Source organism: Callithrix jacchus, chromosome 10, assembly GCF_049354715.1.
Source record: "Callithrix jacchus isolate 240 chromosome 10, calJac240_pri, whole genome shotgun sequence".
Lineage (NCBI taxonomy): Eukaryota > Metazoa > Chordata > Mammalia > Primates > Cebidae > Callithrix > Callithrix jacchus.
The window spans coordinates 32,309,509-32,329,969 of record NC_133511.1 but is presented as its reverse complement, the minus strand read 5'-3'; the positions used below and the strand labels follow the sequence as shown (position 1 = coordinate 32,329,969).

The window sequence follows — 20,461 nt, the reverse complement described above, 5'->3', positions numbered from 1 at the left end:
AGTTCTTAATGACTTACAGAAGGACTTAGACTCCCACACAATAATAGTGGGAGACTTTAACACTCCACTGTCAATACTAGACAGATCAACCAGACAGAAAATCAACAAGGATACCCAGGGCTTGAACTCAGACCTGGAGCAAGCAAACCTGGTGGACATTTACAGAACTCTCCACCCCAAATCCACAGAATACACATTCTTCTCGGCACCACATCACACCTACTCTAAAATTGACCACATAATTGGAAGTAAAGCACTGCTCAACAAATGCAAAACAACTGAAATCATAACAAACAGCCTCTCAGACCATAGTGCAATCAAGTTAGAACTCAGAATTCAGAAACCGACCCAGAACCGCACAGCTTCATGGAACAACTGGCTCTTGAATGTTGACTGGGTAAACAACGAAATGAAGGCAGAAATAAAGAAGTTCTTCGAAACCAATGAGAATGAAGACACAACGTGCCAGAACCTCTGGGACACATTTAAAGCAGTCTCTAGAGGAAAGTATATAGCAATAAGTGCCCATATGAGGAGAATGGAGAGATCCAAAATTGACACCCTATCGTCAAAATTGAAAGAGCTAGAGGAGCAAGATCAAAAAAACTCAAAACCCAGCAGAAGACAAGAAATTACTAAGATCAGAGCTGAGCTGAAGGAGATTGAGACACGAAAAACCCTTCAAAAAATCAATAAATCCAAGAGCTGGTTTTTTGAAAAGATCAACAAAATAGACAGACCACTAGCCAGATTGATTAAAAAGAAAAGAGAGAACAACCAAATAGATGCAATAAAAAATGATAAAGGGGAAATCACCACAGATTCCACAGAAATTCAAACCATCATCAGAGAATATTACAAACAACTCTATGCACATAAACTAGTAAACCTGGAAGAAATGGATAAATTCCTGGACTCCTGTGTCCTCCCAAGCCTAAACCAGGAGGAAGCTGAAACTATGAATAGACCAATAACAAGGTCTGAAGTTGAGGCAGCAATTAAGAGCCTACCTCACAAAAAAAGCCCAGGTCCAGATGGGTTCACAGCCGAATTCTACCAGACACACAAGGAGGAGCTGGTACCATTCCTTCTAAAACTATTTCAAACAACCCAAAAAGAGGGAATCCTTCCCAAATCATTTTATGAGACCAACATCATCCTGATACCAAAACCCGGCAGAGACCCAACGAGAAAAGAAAACTTCAGGCCAATATCCATGATGAACATAGATGCAAAAATCTTCAATAAAATATTGGCAAGCCGATTGCAACAGCAAATCAAAAAACTTATTCATCATGATCAAGTAGGATTCATCCCGGGGATGCAAGGCTGGTTCAACATACACAAGTCTATCAACGTAATTCACCACATAAACAGAACCAAAAACAAAAACCACATGATTATCTCAATTGACACAGAGAAGGCATTTGACAAAATTCAACAGCCCTTTATGCTAAAAACCCTCAATAAACTCGGTATCGATGGAACATATCTCAAAGTAATAAAAGCTATTTATGACAAACCAACAGCCAATATCATACTGAATGGGAAAAAACTGGAAGCATTCCCTTTAAAATCTGGTACTAGACAAGGATGCCCTCTCTCACCACTCCTATTCAATATAGTACTGGAAGTTCTAGCCAGAGCAATCAGGCAAGAAAAAGAAATAAAGGGTATTCAAATAGGAAAGGTGGAAGCCAAATTGTCTCTATTTGCAGACGACATGATAGTATACCTAGAAGACCCCATCGCCTCAGCCCAAAAACTCCTGAAACTTATAAACAACTTCAGCAAAGTCTCAGGATATAAAATCAATGTGCAAAAATCACAAGCATTCGTCTACACCAGTAACAGACTTAAAGAAAGCCAAATCAAGAGCGAACTGCCATTCGCAATTGCTACAAAAAGAATAAAATACCTTGGAATACAACTCACAAGGAACGTAAGGGACCTCTTCAAGGAGAACTACAAACCACTGCTCAACGAAATCAGAGAGGACACAAACAGATGGAGAAACATTCCATGTTCATGGTTAGGAAGAATTAATATCGTGAAAATGGCTATACTGCCCAAAGTAATTTACAGAATCAGCGCTATCCCCATCAAGCTACCATTGACTTTCTTCACAGAACTGGAAAAAACCACCATGAACTTCATATGGAACCAAAAGAGAGCCCGCATAGCCAAGTCAATTCTAAGCAAAAAGAACACAGCGGGGGGCATCACACTACCGGATTTCAAACTATACTACAAGGCTACAGTAATCAAAACAGCATGGTACTGGTACCAAAACAGAGATATAGACCAATGGAACAAAACAGAGGCACCGGAGGCAACACAACATACATACAACTATACAATCTTTGATAAACCTGACAAAAACAAGCAATGGGGCAAGGATTCCCTGTTTAACAAATGGTGTTGGGAAAACTGGCTAGCCATGTGCAGAAAGCAGAAACTGGACCCCTTCCTGACACCTTACACTAAAATTAACTCCAGATGGATTAAAGACTTAAACATAAGTCCTGGCACCATAAAAACCCTAGAAGGAAATCTAGGCAAAACTATCCAGGACATAGGAGTAGGCAAGGACTTCATGAACAAAACACCAAGAGCTTTGGCAACAAAAGCCGAAATAGACAAATGGACCTAATGAAACTCCACAGCTTCTGCACAGCAAAAGAATCAGTCACTAGAGTGGATCGGCAACCAACAGAATGGGAAAAAATTTTCGCAGTCTACCCATCTGACAAAGGGCTGATATCCAGAATTTACAAACAACTCAAGCAGATTTACAGGAAAAAAACAAACAAGCCCATTCAAAAGTGGGCAAAGGATATGAACAGATACTTTACGAAAGAAGACATATATGAGGCCAACAATCATATGAAAAAATGCTCATCGTCACTGGTCATCAGAGAGATGCAAATCAAAACCACATTGAGATACCATCTCACGCCAGTTAGAATGGCGATCATTTAAAAATCTGGAGACAACAGATGCTGGAGAGGATGTGGAGAAAAAGGAACACTTTTACACTGTTGGTGGGAGTGTAAATTAGTTCAACCATTGTGGAAGACAGTGTGGCGATTCCTCAAGGCCTTAGAAATAGAAATTCCATTTGACCCAGCAATCCCATTACTGGGTATATATCCAAAAGACTATAAATCGTTCTACTATAAGGACACATGTACACGAATGTTCATTGCAGCACTGTTTACAATAGCAAAGACCTGGAATCAACCCAAATGCCCATTGATAATAGACTGGATTGGAAAAATGTGGCACATATACACCATGGAATATTATGCAGCAATCAGAAATGATGAGTTTGTGTCGTTTGTAGGGACATGGATGAAACTGGAGAACGTCATCCTCAGCAAACTGACACAAGAACAGAAAATGAAACACCGCATATTCTCACTCATAGGTGGGTGATGAAAAATGAGAACACATGGACACAGAAAGGGGAGTACTAAACACTGGGGTCTATTGGGGGGAAAAGGGGAGGGCCAGTGGGAGGGGGAGGTGGGGAGGGATAGCCTGGGGAGAAATGCCAAATGTGGGTGAAGGGGAGAAGAAAAGCAAAGCACACTGCCATGTATGTACCTACGCAACTGTCTTGCATGCTCTGCTCATGTACCCCAAAACCTATAATCCAATAAAAAATTAAAAAAAATAAATAAATAAAATAAAACTGTAATGAAAACTATTTCACATTTATATTAATTTTCACATGGTCTCTTAATATTTTGTTATTCCCTGAGAATAAAAACAATAAAGCAAAAACAATAATAAAGCTATTTAAGACATTTTGAAATAATTATCACTAATCTAATCTCCATATCTCTATGATACAAATATTTTTATGCCCATTTCACAGTAAAGGAAGCTGAAACTTCATGGCTTATATAACTATTTCAAAAATCACATAGAGAATAGTTGGAAAAATAGTGTTCAAACCTTAGCACCTATGGCTCCAAATCCCAAGATTACTCTCTTTCTAATTCTGACACACAGTCTTAAATAAAACAATTAAGAGTAGACAACTAAATACTGTGACTGGAAAGAGACAGGGCAGAGTTGTGATGGAGGGAAAAGCTGCTCTTGCAGTTACCTTCTGGAGCTATCTCTAATGGGGAGCAGGCCCTGGAGGGACAGGATGCGGAGGGGTGGAACAGAATTTGGGTAACTGGGAGGGGACCAGACAGAGTAGATACTCCTTGCGGGGATATAGCGATAATTCCTAATCTTGACTACATGCCAAATTTACCTTGAGGACTTTCTGACACTATTACTCCCTGTTCAAATTCAGATCTAATAATCTGCAATGAAAAAAATTTCCAGAGAGTTCTTGACAATGCGGGAACTCTTAGGGATACAGAAAGGAGGTAACTAAAATTTGGGGGAGAATGAGGAAGCAGCATTCAGTGAGCACCTACTTTTGGCAAGGATTGAGCTCAGAGTTTTACCTGTACCTTCTCCCAACCCATGAGCAGGTGTCATGAGTTCTCTTCCTAGGGGAGGAAACCAGTGAGATCCAGAACTCACCTGCACGCAGGCATCCAGTTGAAGTGAGGCCAAGACCAGAGTCTGGAGCTGTGTAACCCTAAAGCCAACACTGTCCTGCTGCCCTGAACGCCCTCTCAATGGGTCTGGCCCTGAGGGTTAAGACTGTGTCCTAGCATCCTGCCTTATGGACACACTTCAGTTTCTTCATCTTGTCCTGTCTACCTCAGAGCTGTTGTCAAGACCAAATTAGATAACAAAGCCTGAAACACCCCCGTCACATATGAGATATCATTACTTATTCCATTGCTAAGGATGTGGGCAAAACTGAGGTGGGGAGCAGTAGCAATCACCTCTGCATCTGGTCCCAGGCCCACTTTGCTTCTGCCTCTCAGCTGAGATGAGGTCTGGGTCCCAGCTGAGCAGGGCATGGTGCTGTGGTCCTGTACCTGTTCCTTCCGGAAACAGACATCTTCTAAGAGAAAACATTTTGAAAGCCAAGCAGTTTCTTCATACACACGTGAGATTTGCCCTATGCATTTGCTTAGGCCCAATAGCTCAGTTTAAGAGGAGGAAACTGATTATTAGTTATTGAATATGCACTTTTTACTCTGGTAGCTAGAGCGTTTATGCATATATATACTCTACATATGCTCTATGTATATATGAAATGTATAATAATACACTATGTTATTAAATATAATATACAATATATTGTGCTATGTTAAATGTAACATACCATATAATCTATGTATATATATATACGCACGCACACACGTGTGTGTGTGTGTATCTCCAAGGTAAGCTTTATTTATTTATAAGTCCTAACTTAAAGTTGGAAACTAAGATTTGGAAAATGAGCAATCAGGCACAGATTAAGCCATTTCTCTGATTCTAAATGGCATGAACAATATCAATAATGAGTGTATACGAAGGACAATAACAGCTAACATTGATAAGGTACTTACTTACTTCCAGGCTCCATGCTCCTGTGTTGAATACATTCATATTTAGTTCTTACAACAACCTGAAGAGACAAGTTCTTCATTCTCACTGTGCAGATGAGGAGCCACGGGCTTACAGTGGGTAAATAAAGCTGTCCGATGCCAAGCAGATCTCTAGGACTTCAGGACCAGAGGCATGTTCCCTGGCCTCTCACTGCTGTTTCCACCGCATCATGACAACTTTGTGCAGGGTGGGGCTGATATGTGCAGAATTACACATTTCAGTCCCAACTAACTGTACAGAAAGACATGTTTCATCTTTGGGAAGGCCTTTTCCAACTCAAATCTTCTCTCTCACAAGTACACAATTATTTGAATAAAACTGTATATATAATAGTCATTTATTTATTTAACACATTTTTATTAAGCATCTCTTAATTATTATGTGGCAAGCATAGTTTTAATTACTGGGAGTGTAGTGGTGTATAAAGCCAGTAGTTTAGTGGGCCAGAGATTTTAAACAAGTAATCGTATAAATGTATATAAAAACACAAAGCTATGTATGTATTATACAAGGAAATAAATGTAAAGGTTGAGAAAAGATTATAACAAGGGGCCTGATTTGGATATTGGGGGCAGGAGTTGATGTCATTAGCAAAGATTTCTCCAAAGAAGAAACATTAAAACTGAGCCCAGAAAAAAAAAACTTACACAATGTTTTTGGATGAATAGGATGAAGAATAGGATGGTGAGGATTTCAGGGAGAGGATAGAGCAAATGTCACTCTCTAGGATGGGAAACACTTGACACATTATAAGCTACTGAATTTAGAAACCCATGCTCTCATACATTGTGTTTACAGGGATAAAAAGATGTTACTGCATGTTAGCCATTGTGTGTGTAGTAGGAATACGCGGATACCTACCACAGATCCTGTCCATGGGATAGCTCAGTTGCAAAGATAAATGGTATGATAAAGGCATAAACAAGAATGTCACTGGAAGAGAAAGAGCCACTTAGGAATAACAAAAACGCTCTGAATGTGAGTTGAGAACTGGAGAGTGGGCGGGTCAGATGGCATAGCAGTGGGTTTTCCGAGCAGAGGGTATTGTGTGTATAAGGGTACAAAGTTGAGAGGGTGATGGAGCTCTGGAGAGAAGCTTTAGCGAAGGGCTTATAAGTTACGTTTTGGACACACTGCAAGAAAAATGGTTTTGTAAATCCTGCTAAGAAGTTTTAGACCTTCCATCTTTAGCAAGGGACACATGTTGGAGGTTTTAGGCAGAAGCAAGATATTTAAAAGTCGTATTTCTATCTCTGTCTATCTGAAATCTATCTGTTTGTCTGCCTGGATGTTTATCTATCTATCATCTATATAACTATCTATCTATCTATCTATCTATCTATCTATCTATCTATCATCTATCTATCTCTATCTATCTCTTTCTAACATCTGTCAATATGTCATCTATTCCTTTATATGTCTATCTATATCAATCTCTCTTCTGCCTAGCTATTACTGATCTGTCATATATCCAAAATGTCCACATTTTGAAGTTACTGTAGTTTTGCATTGAATCCTCTGCACAACCTGTGCAAAGACCCTGTTGTAAAATAGCACCACCAGTGAAAAGATAAGCAGATACGTGCAGCACCAGCAGGGGAGGCTCAAGAGTGTCTGCACAGATAACACACTCTGTTATTTATTACCCTTTAGTTACACTCTGGTTCTTATCATCTTCTTTGAGTAATTTAGGCATTTCAGGTAAGGTTGTTATTCATTTCTTTATGTGTATATTTACTGTTTGTTTCTTTCTTCACAAAGTCATTATGGAAACAAGGGTAGACTCGTAGTGATATTGCCAAATTCAATTCAGATTTAAATTTACATTAACATATTGAATACCTTTCTTGGCAAGCAGCATGCATGGCCCTGGGCAGACAAGGACAGTGAAGATGGGCTCCTCCCTTTGTGGTCTGCAGTGTGCAGTGGGGGCTGACTTGAATGGGATGGTTTTGTTCATCATGGCAAGTGCTGTGAGTGAAGAGGCTCTGGGAAGACATTTGAAGCAGAGCGCACAATTATGGATGGAAATACTGTGTTTGGGGAAATTATCAACAATAAACAAAAAGGAACCATCATACAGTGAGAGGAGCTCTCATTTACTAACCCTGTAATTTTGATCCATTTATCTCCCCATGCCTCAGTTTCTTCAATATTAATAGTGAGACTATTTATTCTATTTATCTCACAATTTTAAGATGTAAGGAGCTTGTTTATCTCAATAAGTGATTTGAGAACAATGAAGTTACATATTAATGTTAGTTTCTAAGGATTTCGTGATTGAGAAAAGAAAGATCTTCCTTTGCTGCCAATTCATGCTCTGCACTTCCTTTTCTGTTAGCAATCCACATCCTGGAACTGTACTTATCTTTCCTCCTTGGAGAAAATGACAGAAAACCTGATGGAACTGCAGAGGATGGCAAACAACACTGTCTGGGCTTAGTGGGAACATTTCGATTAGCTTTTGAGATCCGGCTTCAGGAAGCCCTTCGCTAATGAGTAACATTGACTGAGCACCTGAGCAATAAGGATGCCATGCTAAGCATCCGTGGAATTTTACCTATTTCTTAATCCAGCCTCCTTCACACTATCAGATGAGATAGGATGTCTGTGGAAAGAACAGCTCTGAGCTCGTGGCTGTGCTGAGTTCTATCCTGAGGCATCATAGCTGCCTCCGCTCACTGACTGTGCTTTCCCCAGCTGTGGGTAACTTACTATCAGGGAGCCCCTAGGGTCTGAAAAAAAAAATTAAAACAAAAAACTTCAGATGGCCTAACACTTGCAGTTGAAGCAGACATTATTCTGAGAATATTTTGGAAGTTGCACTTGAGTTGTTACTTCACAGAAGCGAAAACAATATTGACATTTCCAAGCCCAGAACTATTTTTTAACAAGCTAGAAAATATAGGAAAAAACAGGTAGAACAGTTTTCTCAAGAGAATGCAGTATAGCGAGAATGTACACTATTTTTTCCCAGCATGTATTTGGGTAAAATATGTGCACTGAAATTTCAGGCAAAATCCTAATGCAGAAATAATCCAAAATATGGCAGATTTATAAGCTAGGCAATTTTTATTTATTTGCTAATGTAGATTCCCTTAAGAGCTCAAATGTTCTACTTGGTACTCATGGCTTCTCCTTGAAAAGACTTACTTGTAAAGGTCGCAGCAGCATAAAACTCCAAGCTGCAAAGTCATCTCAATTGAGCATTTGCCATAATTCTCTTTTGCCATCAACTCAGGTTGGTTTGGAATCTACTAGCGCTGTACCTGTTTGGTAATTAATAATTCAAAATTAAAGTGGCAGTACAAATAAATCTGCGTGACTGCAGGCTTGGAGCCTCCCCTCTCTGTGGTATCCTTCCTTTTATTTGAGGACCTGAAAGAAAATTGAAAAGAAAGGTTTGAGTATCTAAAATCTTCCATTCAGAGCTTTACCTCTCTTAGTTTTGGGATTTCTTTTCAATCTGTTTTGGATCTTTCTTTCAAAGAGAAATTTAGCATGTGCCATTGTCAGCCTCTGTGCCTTACACTGAGGAGTAGAGATGTGTGTGATTCCACACTTGCCCTACAGCTTGTCATTCTCTAGGTGCAGAGACAGGCAAAGCAAGACAGCATATTCAATGCCCTGCCTGAGATAGGTCTAAACAAAATGCAGCAGAAGAGATGGCTGCTTCTGCTTTCAGGATATGGGGAGAGGTTATCGCAAATGGCAAAGGATAGAGGATGCTTGGGTTCTCCTTGAAAGATAGGCATATCTGTAAAGGTAAGTAATCAAGAAGAGACAGTAAAGGGAAAGAAAAGCAATGGGAGTGCTGATGCTTTTAAAATATTCAGCAGAGGACAAGAGGCCAGTGTGTGCCATGTGCTGTGTTAGCGAGGATGGGGCCTGAGATGAGGTTTGTCAGTAGGTTTGGGGGCTTGACTGCAGAGAGCTTATGTTATGCACAAGGGTTTGTTTGTTAAACATGGTAGGCCATTACAGGGTAAAGGAGTAAGGAGGAGAGCAGTTTGATTCCACGATTGCTTGGAAAGATTGCTCAGGCTTCATGTAGGGGATAGATTGGAGGGACCTCCACATGGAAAGAGACTAGGTGGAAGGTTCCAGGTGGGAGGCTATTGCAATTGTCTCTGCGAAAATTGGCGAGAAACTCAACCGCAACAGTGGTGATGAGAAATCAGAGTTGAGAAGGAATCTAGGCGTTTTCCAATACTGCACTTTGGGTTGAAGAGAATCAAGGCCTGAAAGTGAGACAGTAAGATTAGGAGTCATTCTGGGCTTTGTAGTGCTACAGGTACATGAGCATGGTCCTGGCCCATGAGAAGAAAACTGTTGTTTGTGAAAGATGGTTTTTCTGTCGTCATTATGATCAGCGTCACCATCACCTTAGGAACTAACGTTTATTGAGTGCTTACTTTATATCAGTCACTCTGCTAAGCCATTATTTCACCTCCACCTCACAACACAGTGAGATTAGCTACTACTATCATCCACATTTCAAAAACGAGAAAACTAGAGCTCAAAGGGACAATGGCAGGTCACCTTTCTAACAGTCATGAGGCAGGTGAGGAATTAAGCTAAGATTGAAATCTTCTTGGTCTATCTAAACCCAGAGGTCTGCTCCTAACCACCAGCATATAAGGCCATTTAAGAAATACAGTTTAGAATACAATCTTATGGCTACAGTCGTAGTAAGGACACCCATGCATTACCGGTTGGATCCGGGATTTTCTGACTCTATCAAGAGAGTCAGAAAATTTCACTGAGTTCTGAAGGATGTGTTTTAAGGGATGTTTAGGGATTTTCAGGTTAAAATAAGTGAGAAATAAAATAATTCCAGGATGGAACAACCCGTTCAAGGCCAAAGAGTTTAAAAGGGTCTGAAATGCTCAGAAAATAGTAACTAACTCAGTGTTATCAGCATTCTGAGTGCAATATTGGGGAAGGCTTGAGACTGGGGACAAAGGTCCCTAATGGTTATCAGCTTACACCACTGATTCCACTGAAGACAATAAACATGGGGATAAACAGGAGCTCTTGGAAGGCTTTGTGAATACTGTTGATTTTGCCTTTCAAGCCACAGACAGTCACACTCCCTCTCAGTTCCTCTACTTTGCACTGTTGTTTCCACATCTGCCTCCTGCTATCGTTTTACCATTAGTGAACTGTAAATGTTCATGACCATATTCTTGGCAAATGAAGCAACTTGAAATTTATTGAGAGCAATATTTATTATAAAAATATGCTGTACAGAACTTTGTAGAATAACACCTCCTTTTAAGTGTAAAGAGTCATTCTCAGGTGTGTCTTCTGTCCTCTTCTTCCTTACAGTGCCTCCCCAGATCATGAATATCTCCTCAGACATCACCGTGAATGAGGGAAGCAGCGTGACTCTGCTGTGTCTTGCTATTGGTAGACCAGAGCCAACTGTGACATGGAGACACCTGTCAGTCAAGGGTAAGGTGTTGACCTGGGGGACATTTTCAGAGTTAGTATGTTAAAGTCTTGGCTCCTATGTACAACAGAGCTTCAGGAATCAGAAAACATTACTGTATTGGTAATCCAGTAATATTAAATCAAACAGGCAATATGCACCGATTTGTGCTGCCTATTTTATTTCAAAAGAAGGATTCATAGAGGAAATTTGCTAAATTATGGTCTGAGTCATTTTTATGGCCTTGGAAGGCTTTCATTTTCCAAACTATGAAGAACAGGGCCATAAGAATAACTTTCAATGAAGATGTTAATTTCTGAAAGTAGAGATGGATCAGTTGGTGGTTTGTTCTTTCTGGAAGCAGAGCGCAAGGGTGTTACTGTGACCATGGAGAACTTCGGCATTATTGTGCATCTGGGAGAAAAAGGGTCTCCTTGCTTCAGCACATTTATCCAGAGCCACACATGTCTGATCTGTCCATAAATAGTTGACCTTGAGTGGAAGAAGGATGATGGAAATGGTTAAGTACATTTGGGCATGCCGGTGCTGAGCATTCAATAATTGGTATGAAAACATCAGTTAAAAACATTTCCAACTTAATAGCAAGGGAACCAGAAGGACAGTGGGTCTTGTCCTTTTGGAAATAAAATTTGCTCCAAGTCAAGCTTGAAGAGATGGGCACAGAGCCACTTGACATATTTACACTGTTACTAAAAGCTGTGATTAATTCTAGGAATTATACAAGAGACAAGAGCTTCCTCAGGCATTAACTATCCAAACATGAAACCAAGTAAATAAGAAAAACATGTAGAGTATGCCTATGTGATGTACAAAAAATAATACTGATCTACAAGAAAGTGGAAGAGTAAATCTTAGTAATATCGAGAAAGAAAAAGTTTTGCCAAGATAAAAAAATAAATACCCAAAACTGTGACATAAATAACTGAAATCTATTTCTTCACATTTCTGGAGGCAAGAAGTCTGAGATCAAGGTGTCGGCAGGGCTGGTTCCTTTCAAGAGCTTGAGGGATTCCCCGTGTATCTGACATGGTCCAAGTGAAAAAAAAAAAAAAAAGAGCTTGAGGGAGAATTCATTCTATGTCTTTCGCCTGGATGGTGCTGGTTTGCTGGTGGTCGCTGGCCTTGCTTCACTTGTAGTTACATCACCCTGATCTCTGCCTTCATCTTCATATGGCCTTCTTCCTAGATGCATCTGTGTCCAAATTTTTCCTTTTAGTAAGGATATAAGCCATATTATATTATAGTCCACACCAGTAACTTTATTTTAACTTTGACCACCTCTGTAAAGAACCTATTTCTAAATAAGATCACGTTCTGAGGAATTGGGGATTAGGAATTCAAGGTGTCATTTTTACAGAGTTGTAACTTAACTCATCCCATGCTTCATTGAAATTAAAAACATTCAGTCAAGCCACAGACTGGATAAAAACATTTCTTGTACATAGATTTGACAAATAATTTACATCTAGTTTATATGAAGAATTCTGCCAACACAATTCTAACACTCTACCTCCAAATGAACACAAAATTTGAATAGACAATTCCAAAAGAAGATATAGCATATGAATGGCAAAAAAGCACACAAAAATATGACTTACATCTTAATTATATAAAAATTAAGTCAAAATGAGATACCATTATATAATCCCCGAAAGACTAAAAGTAAAAAGACTAATAATATCAAGTGTTGGTGAGAATGTGGATAAACTGAAGCTTTGTATATTAACTCTGCAACTGTAAAGTCTTATAAGCACTATGGGAAACAATTTCACATTTTGTTATAAAGTTAAACACACACTTAGCCTATGACCCAGCAATTCCACTCCTAGGCATTTATTCAAGATAAATGAAAGCATATGCTCACAAATGTACATTGTATACAAATGTTTTTAGCAGCTTCATTTATAATAGCTGTAAACTATGAATAACCCAAGTAACCATTGTCAGGCAAATAGATAAATTGTGGAATATTCTAACAACAGATTGCTACTCAGCATTTAAGAGGACAAACCATTGATGCACATAACCAATGGATGAATCTCAAAAATGGCGTGTTGAGGAGAATAAGCTAAAAGCTAAAAAAATACTTACTGTATGAATTTGTTTACATGAAATCTTATAATAGGCAAACTAATCTAGAATAGCAGAAGTCAAGTCAGTCGTTACCTAGGGTAGGGATTTGGGGAGAAGTGACTGCAAAGGGCCACAAGAAATTTTGAGGGATGTTGGAAAAGTTCTGTATCTTGAGTGGAATGAAGGTTATGTTGGTGTCAAAATTAGTCAATTAGTCAAAACTGATAAAATTGTAATAATAAGTGTATTTCATTATAGGTAATTAGAGTTCAATTAAATTGGAAATATAAGTATACAGAAATGGAGACAATAATGACCTGAATTTTTTTCCTAATTTGGAATGTTAATTATGTCATTGCACTTAGCAAATAAGAGACTGGATCTTTCACTAGGAGCATCATTGAAGCTTTTGCTGCTTTTCTCTTTGTGAACTGAGAACACATGTATTTTGCTACTGTCTTGTTATAAGGAAGATAATGCTAATAAATTAGCCTAATACTCTTTGTATAAAGACCTCAGATATTAAAACCGATAATGTCTCTATATCATAAAGTAAAATTAATGAGAATATTAAAGTATATGTCAGGGATATTGCAAAACTCAAATTTAATATAAACAAAGTAATAATCTTCACAAAGACATGGATTCCATGATAATTTTGCCTAAAGTTAGAGATAATTTTAAATTTGCATTATATACAAAACTATGTCTAACCATCAGATCAACTTTTATGTATTTGGTAAAATCAACTGTCTTTATAACGGCTTGAAATCCCAGAATGTAGTTATTTGATCCTGTACACACAGTTCTCAACATTTGGAAATCTTTAAAAAGGCATTTTTACTTCTTACAAATGTTCTGGAAACAATTCACTATAATAGTACATTGGTAAGATCTCCCTTTTAAAATAAGGGAGCTTCATTCATCGGCCCAATCTTTTATAGAATGTAATAGTTGCCATTTAGCCTCACTGGAAAATCCTAAATTTAAATGAGCTCCCTCTTCTTTAACTCTCACAGACGGTGCTTTACTTTAAAGTTGTCTTTGTTTTCTCATAGCCTTGGCCTTAGCTTAGCTGTCTTTCATTTTCACTATTGTCTTTCCCCTTCCTTCTCTCAATGACATTTAAGCATTTGAACTCCAAAAATTGTTTCCCAGTTTGAAAAGTCTGGAAGACAAAGCATTTGTAAGTTTAAAGTTTGCATGTACAGGGTGGCTACCAATATTTATTTTTAGAAGGATGCTCCTTCTCACTTGCAATTAGGGAGTTGTTTTAAAAGTTTAGAAGTACATTCTGTAAAACTTGAACATCAAATAGCATTTTTCAGAAAAATTTGCTGATTGATCCAGCATGGAAGAATAAGAAATAAAGGTTGCAATCATATTTTCTTTGAAATTCCAGTCGGATTATAGTGGAGGATTTAGCTAACGCAGTATTTGAAATATATGATTTAAATTTGGGGATTTATAAACAGGCATGAGTAAACCAGCCTTCATTTTAAAAATATTTTAATGAGCAGATTATTATAGATTAAAAATAGTAATAATCACAGTGATGGTTTAAAATGGCAATCTGAGTACATGCTGTTGACCACTTACAATGATGGAAAAAAGGTAAAAATACCTAAATCCATTATCACATTGGAGAAAAATAATGATAAGTTCTGATGGATCAAAAACTGTGAGGAGTCTGAAATATAAAAAGGAGACATATATAATGAAGCTATATATGATATAGCTCAAAATACAAAAATGTGATCTCTACCTGAGATTATAATGGTTGAAGAGTGAAGGTTTCAGACAGTGCTGCGCTGGTAAGTCATTAAAATTGATTGGAGTGGGAGGAGGCAAGGGCGTGAGAGAGGAGCCCGGGTAGCCTTTGCCCGTGTCAGTGGTGTAAATACTAGCATCATTGATGCTTCTGGGGAGCCCCTTTGAAGTGTCTTTGCTTTTCAGGTATATTTGTTCCACAAAAACAAACAAACCAGAGAGATATCCTTCTTACCAAAGTAGCATAAAAGTTTTCTTCTGCTTGATCCATTCTGCTATTTAAACTTGTGCATATTTCACTAAGTTCTCGTGTTGTATTTTTCAACTCCGTTAGTTCATTTATAAAGTTTTGAAGCATGCCCAAGTTTCCAAAGATGGACCTGAAGACCTCCCAGCTTTTCTGCTCTCCAGACTGAATCTCATCACCTTTGCAGTATTGAAAGTGTGCCAGGCTTCCCAGACCTGGGCGTTTTCAGAGCACACCTGCCTCACTTTTGAGAAAAGCTGGAGGTTACCAGCGTTATGATTAAGTGTTGTGGACATAAGAAAAATCACTATGCAAATGTTCTTTTGGGGTTTTGCCATTGATGTGCAAACTGCTGAGCTTTTGACTGTATATTTACTCTTAATTGTTACATATAAAAATCTATACTTAATTTTTTTAGTAGCAGGCAATTGCTTATTAAAAATATCTATATAGATCTGCTGGAGGGTATGGCACTTGTGTAGCATCCCTCACACTATGGAAATCTGTACTTAGTAGCTGTTAGCCCAGGGAGTAGGATAGTGATGAAATCATAGGCTACTGCCTCAAATAATTTTCGCCAGGAAAAAGTCAGGTCCCAAAACAGGCAAGCAAAATGGATTGGAATACACTGTGAATTAGCTGGGCTTCAGGAATTATTTTCTTTCCCATTCCTGAAGGGCAAGAGAAAGGAAGCTGAGCCAGTATAAACTGGCTGGCTCTTCTAGGCACATAAATAACGTGGAAAAACTTCAGGGATGGGAGTGGCAGAAGAAGACCCTAGAGACTGTTGTGTTCTAAGGAGGCTAGTCATCCCCTCTTGCAATGCCACAGTAATCCACTGTGATGCCCCACATACCTGGCTCCACTGCCATGACATATTTGGAAAGGCCAGATGTTTGGGAAAAATTACAAAGTCTTTCTTTCTGTCTCCCCTCCACTGAGATTTTAAGATGACAGCTCTCATTCATCTGTGAGTGAGTTGCTCATGGAGTCTACTCAGTTACAGTAATATCTCAGGGAGCAAGTGCATGAGTTATTTCATAGAAGTGAATCTTCCAGGTAACTGAAGCTGACTCTTTTATGTGTTTACTCAAGTTATTTGTAATGAAAGCATTTAAAACATGAATTCTGTTCTGTTCTATTTGTGTCTAGTGAATGCCGTTTAGCCTCATCTTTATACTGTAACATTAAGATTATACATATCAGTTGTTTGTATCTTGCCATTTGGGAACTAGGATAACTAGGAATACGACCCTTACATACTGTCAATACTATTTAAATTCTTGTGTCTTTTAAAAATAGTTCCTGTATTTTTTTTCTTTCTTCCTTTCAATCAGACTTGTCCGTTCTTCCTAAAGTCTGTGCACCTGTCTTTCAGCAGCCACGTTTCTTCTGATGATCTGCTTCTAATTTACCTTGAGCAAGAATTCGTAAAACTAATTTGATTAGTCCTAAATAAGAATGAGCAGCAGGAAAGGCCCTTCTCTGAGTAAAGGGCATTAGCTTTCATGAATGTGATCAATGGCACTGATAACATCTGTCTGGGGGAAATAATATTTGGCTATGTTGTAGATATATGAGGTGGCTAGATGAGTGAATTCCATGGACAGAAAGAGTTAATACTAGCAAAGTCACCACCATGGTTATCATCTGGTTGGACATTTGTGTCTTCAAGTCACTCTGGTAAATGTTCAGGTTAGAAAATGTATTGATCGGCCGGGCATGGTGGCTTGTGCCTTTAATTGCTGTAGTTTGGGAGGCTGAGATGGACGGATCACCTGAGGTCAGGAGTTCGAAACTAGCTTGGCCAACATGGTGAAACCCCATCTCTACTAAAAATACAAAAAAATTAGCCAGGTGTGGTGGTGCACACCTGTAGTACCAGCTGCACAGGAGGCTGAGGCAGTAGAATCACTTGAACCCTGGAGGCAGAGTTTACAGTAGCCGAGATTGGGCCATTGCACTGCAGCCTGGGTGACAGAGTGAGACTCCATCTCAAAAAAAAAAGAAGAAAGAAAGAAAAAAAAGAAAATGTACTGACCCCACATTTGTTTTTGCTGCAGTGTTCATTTTTCATGGTAGAAATTCCTAAGGAGAAATTTTAGAAGAAATCACCAAGTTCTTTGCACCCCAAATAAAAGATACACTGACCCGCCTCGTGTATAGGTATTGATCCCTGTTGGATGGTGTTGTTAGCCCATTCACAGAACATGGACTTCAGAGTCTTATCGACCTAAGCATGAGATCTGGGCTGAGTTGTTAACACACTGAGTGACTTTAGAAATGTTAATTTAGCTCACTGTTCCTCAATATCCTTTACTGCAAAATGGGACCAACTTTGTCAGTTTAGGGATCATAAGAGAAAATGAATGGAAAGCAGGTAATAGTGTTGAACACTAACTCAACAGTTATTTTCAAACTAGTTGTGCCATATTTGCATTTGAATGCATTCTTTGAATCCATGCCATGTAACATACAGATAACTTGGGTACTAGTTATGATGCTATTGATGAGTGCATACTGTATGCCAAGCCATGTTGTGTACATTTTGTGTGTTTTAACTCACCGAATGCACCAGCAGCCTTGGGAGAAAAGTGATAAGTTTTACTATTTTATTATCTCTTGTCTGTCTCTTATTCCTTGACAGTTCTGCGGTCTTTGATGTAGTGATCCATTTCTTTGGCCTGAGTGTAGATGGGGAAAGATACAGCTGCTTAATTTGTTATAGGCAACAAGCTGATGTCCTTTACTGGGTATATGGTTAAACTGTGGTAGAATCACACCATGAAATACTACAGAGCAATACAAAGGAATGAACTATTGTTACATTTGACAATTTGGATGGACCCGAAAGGCATTGTGATGAATAAAAATGGTTGGTCTCAAAAGGTTGCATATTTTGTGATTCACTTGTATAATATTCTTGGGTTGTCAAAGTTATAAATATGCACAACAGGCCAGCAGTTGCCAGTGAAGACAGCAGCAAAAGGAAAGGAAAGCAGGAAGGAGTTCCTTGGGATGACGGAGCTGAACTGCATGTTTATTGTTGTGGTAGCTATATGACTGCCTAAGTGTGACTGCTGCCAAACTATACACAAATACATAAAAATAGGTAATGCGAAAACTAGTGAAGTCCAGGTAAACTCCACAGTGCAATTATTCATAACTGTATTTATTATTTTTATTTCAATTTTGCTTTAAGTTCTGGAATACATGTGCAGAATGTGCAGGTTTGTTACATAGGTGTGTATGTGCCATGGTGGTTTGCTGCACCTATTAATCCATCATCTAGGCTTTAAGCCCTGCATGCATTAGGTATTTGTCCTTAATGCTCTCTCTTCCTTTGTCCCCTACTCCCTGACAGGCCCTGGTGTGTGTTGTTCTCCTCCCTGTGTCCAGGTGTTTTCATTATTTGACTGCCACTTATGTGTGAGAACATGTGTTTCATTTTCTGTTCCTGTGTTAGTTTGCTGAGAATGATGGCTTTCAGCTTCACCCATGTTCCTGCAGAGGACATTATCTTATTCTTTTTTATGGCTGCATAGGATTCCATGGTGTATTAAAACACCAAAAGCAATTTCAATGAAAGCCAAAATTGACAAATGGGATCTAAATTGAAGAGCTTCTGCACAGCAAAAGAAACTAGCATCAGAGTGAACCTGCAGAATGGGAGAAAATGTTTACAATCTACCCATCTGACAAAGATTGAATATCCAGAATCTACAAGGAACTTAAACAGGCTTACAAGAAAAAGAAAAACCTATTAAAAAGTGGCCAAAAGTTATGAACAGACACTTCTCAAAAGAAGACATTTATGTGGCCAATGAACACATGAAAAAAATCTCATCATCACAGATCATTAGATAAATGCAAATTAAAACCACAATGAGACACCGTCTCACATCATTCAAAATGGTAATTATTGAAAAGTCAGAAAACAATAGATGGCTGTGGAGAAATTGGAATGCTTTTACATTGTTGGTGGGAGTATAAATTAGTTCAACCATTGTGAAAGACAGTATGGCAATTCCTCAAGGATCTAGAACCAGGAATACCACTTGACCTAACAATCCCATACCGGGTAATGGTATTTGGTATATACCCAAAAGATTATAAATCTTTCTACTGTAGAGACACATGCACACATATGTTTACTGCAGCACTATTTATAATAGCAAAGACTTGGAACCAACCCAATGCCTGTCAGTTATAGACTGGATAAAGAAAATGTGGCATGTATAACGTTATAAATAAAACTTTATATATAATACTGTATGTATATACATATTTAGTTACATAAGATGCCACCATTAGGGGAGCTGGGTAATTGTACTTGGTACCTATCTCTACCTTTTTGCAACATCTTGCGAATCGATAATTCTTTCAAATGAAACAATTAAAAAATAGAAATACAAGGAAAATGAGTCTCTAGTATTCTGTTAACTTATTCCTACACATGCTTATATAAGAATTTGTTGTTTCTAAAATATTTTCACATGAATCATCTCAAGTGAGTTTATAGCAGCTCCCTAAAATAGGTCAGAGAAAGAATAGTTTGCCTATTTCACAGGCAGGGAAACAGATGGAAAGGTTAAGTAATGATGAGTGAGTCACAGCTAACTAAAATGGTAGCTTTATGAAAATAACCTAGTTTCTGATATTCAAGTCTGGAGCTCTTTAGATTATACAAAGATGACTTCCATAGCTTGAAGTTGGAACAGGTAGAGTGTAAAATGGTATATGGAATCAAAGTCTGCTTGTTATCTGGAGCGCCCAAGGTGTGCTCCCTAGCTTTGAGCATCACCCATACTCTTGCCTCGTCTTTCCTCAGTCCACACCTACCTTCCTATGGCTAGGCACTTTCTAGCTTCCACCCAGTATTGTTCTAACAAAAGCACAGTCTCCAAATCAAAACCGCATTCATGCTGTTGTTGGCTGTAGGTCCCTGTTGTTCATCTGCTTCAATTAAAATAAACCTGCTGAGACCTACCAACCTCATTTCTCTTCTAAGCCATCCCAGGTAACAGTTCCAGCCACTAATAGGATTTGCCTATTAGTTGACCTGCTGCATCATCCAGTCTTGCTACTAGTTCTTTGTCTCTCTCCAAGGCAGCTAGGAGCCGTGTTTCTAATCTGAAGTCATGTTTAGAGCCTAATTAATCCCCAGAGTGTGAGAAAGAGGTGTCTGAGATGAGAAATCAAGGTTATACATAACTTGCTCAGTGGAACAGTTATGGGCAAACAAGCTGTTCCTCTCACATTTTTGCAAAGCAAATTTATGTTCACTAACTTTGGTTCTTGTTGTAAATGAGAAGTGTGTGAAGGTCTAGCAATGCGCTTTTTGCCATATGGGTACCCATATGTTTTCCCCCTTTGCTTGCGTACATTTTCGCTTTGGC

The 20,461-nt window shown here is 38.6% G+C and overlaps 1 protein-coding gene across 26 annotated transcripts in view; it reads left to right on the top strand.

Moving 5' to 3' along the window:
- The window catches only part of OPCML (opioid binding protein/cell adhesion molecule like), a 1,172,302-nt gene that overhangs the window by 1,035,553 nt on the left and 116,288 nt on the right, over positions 1-20,461 (top strand). For all 26 annotated transcript variants that reach the window (XR_004730869.3, XR_004730868.3, XR_001914632.3 and 23 more), the window contains one exon: positions 10,849-10,974. Coding sequence is in view for 23 of the 26 variants with exons in the window: in XM_078339869.1 (XP_078195995.1) it covers positions 10,849-10,974 (126 nt within the window). In the remaining 3 variants the exon portion in view is untranslated. The remainder of the gene's footprint in view (positions 1-10,848; positions 10,975-20,461) is intronic.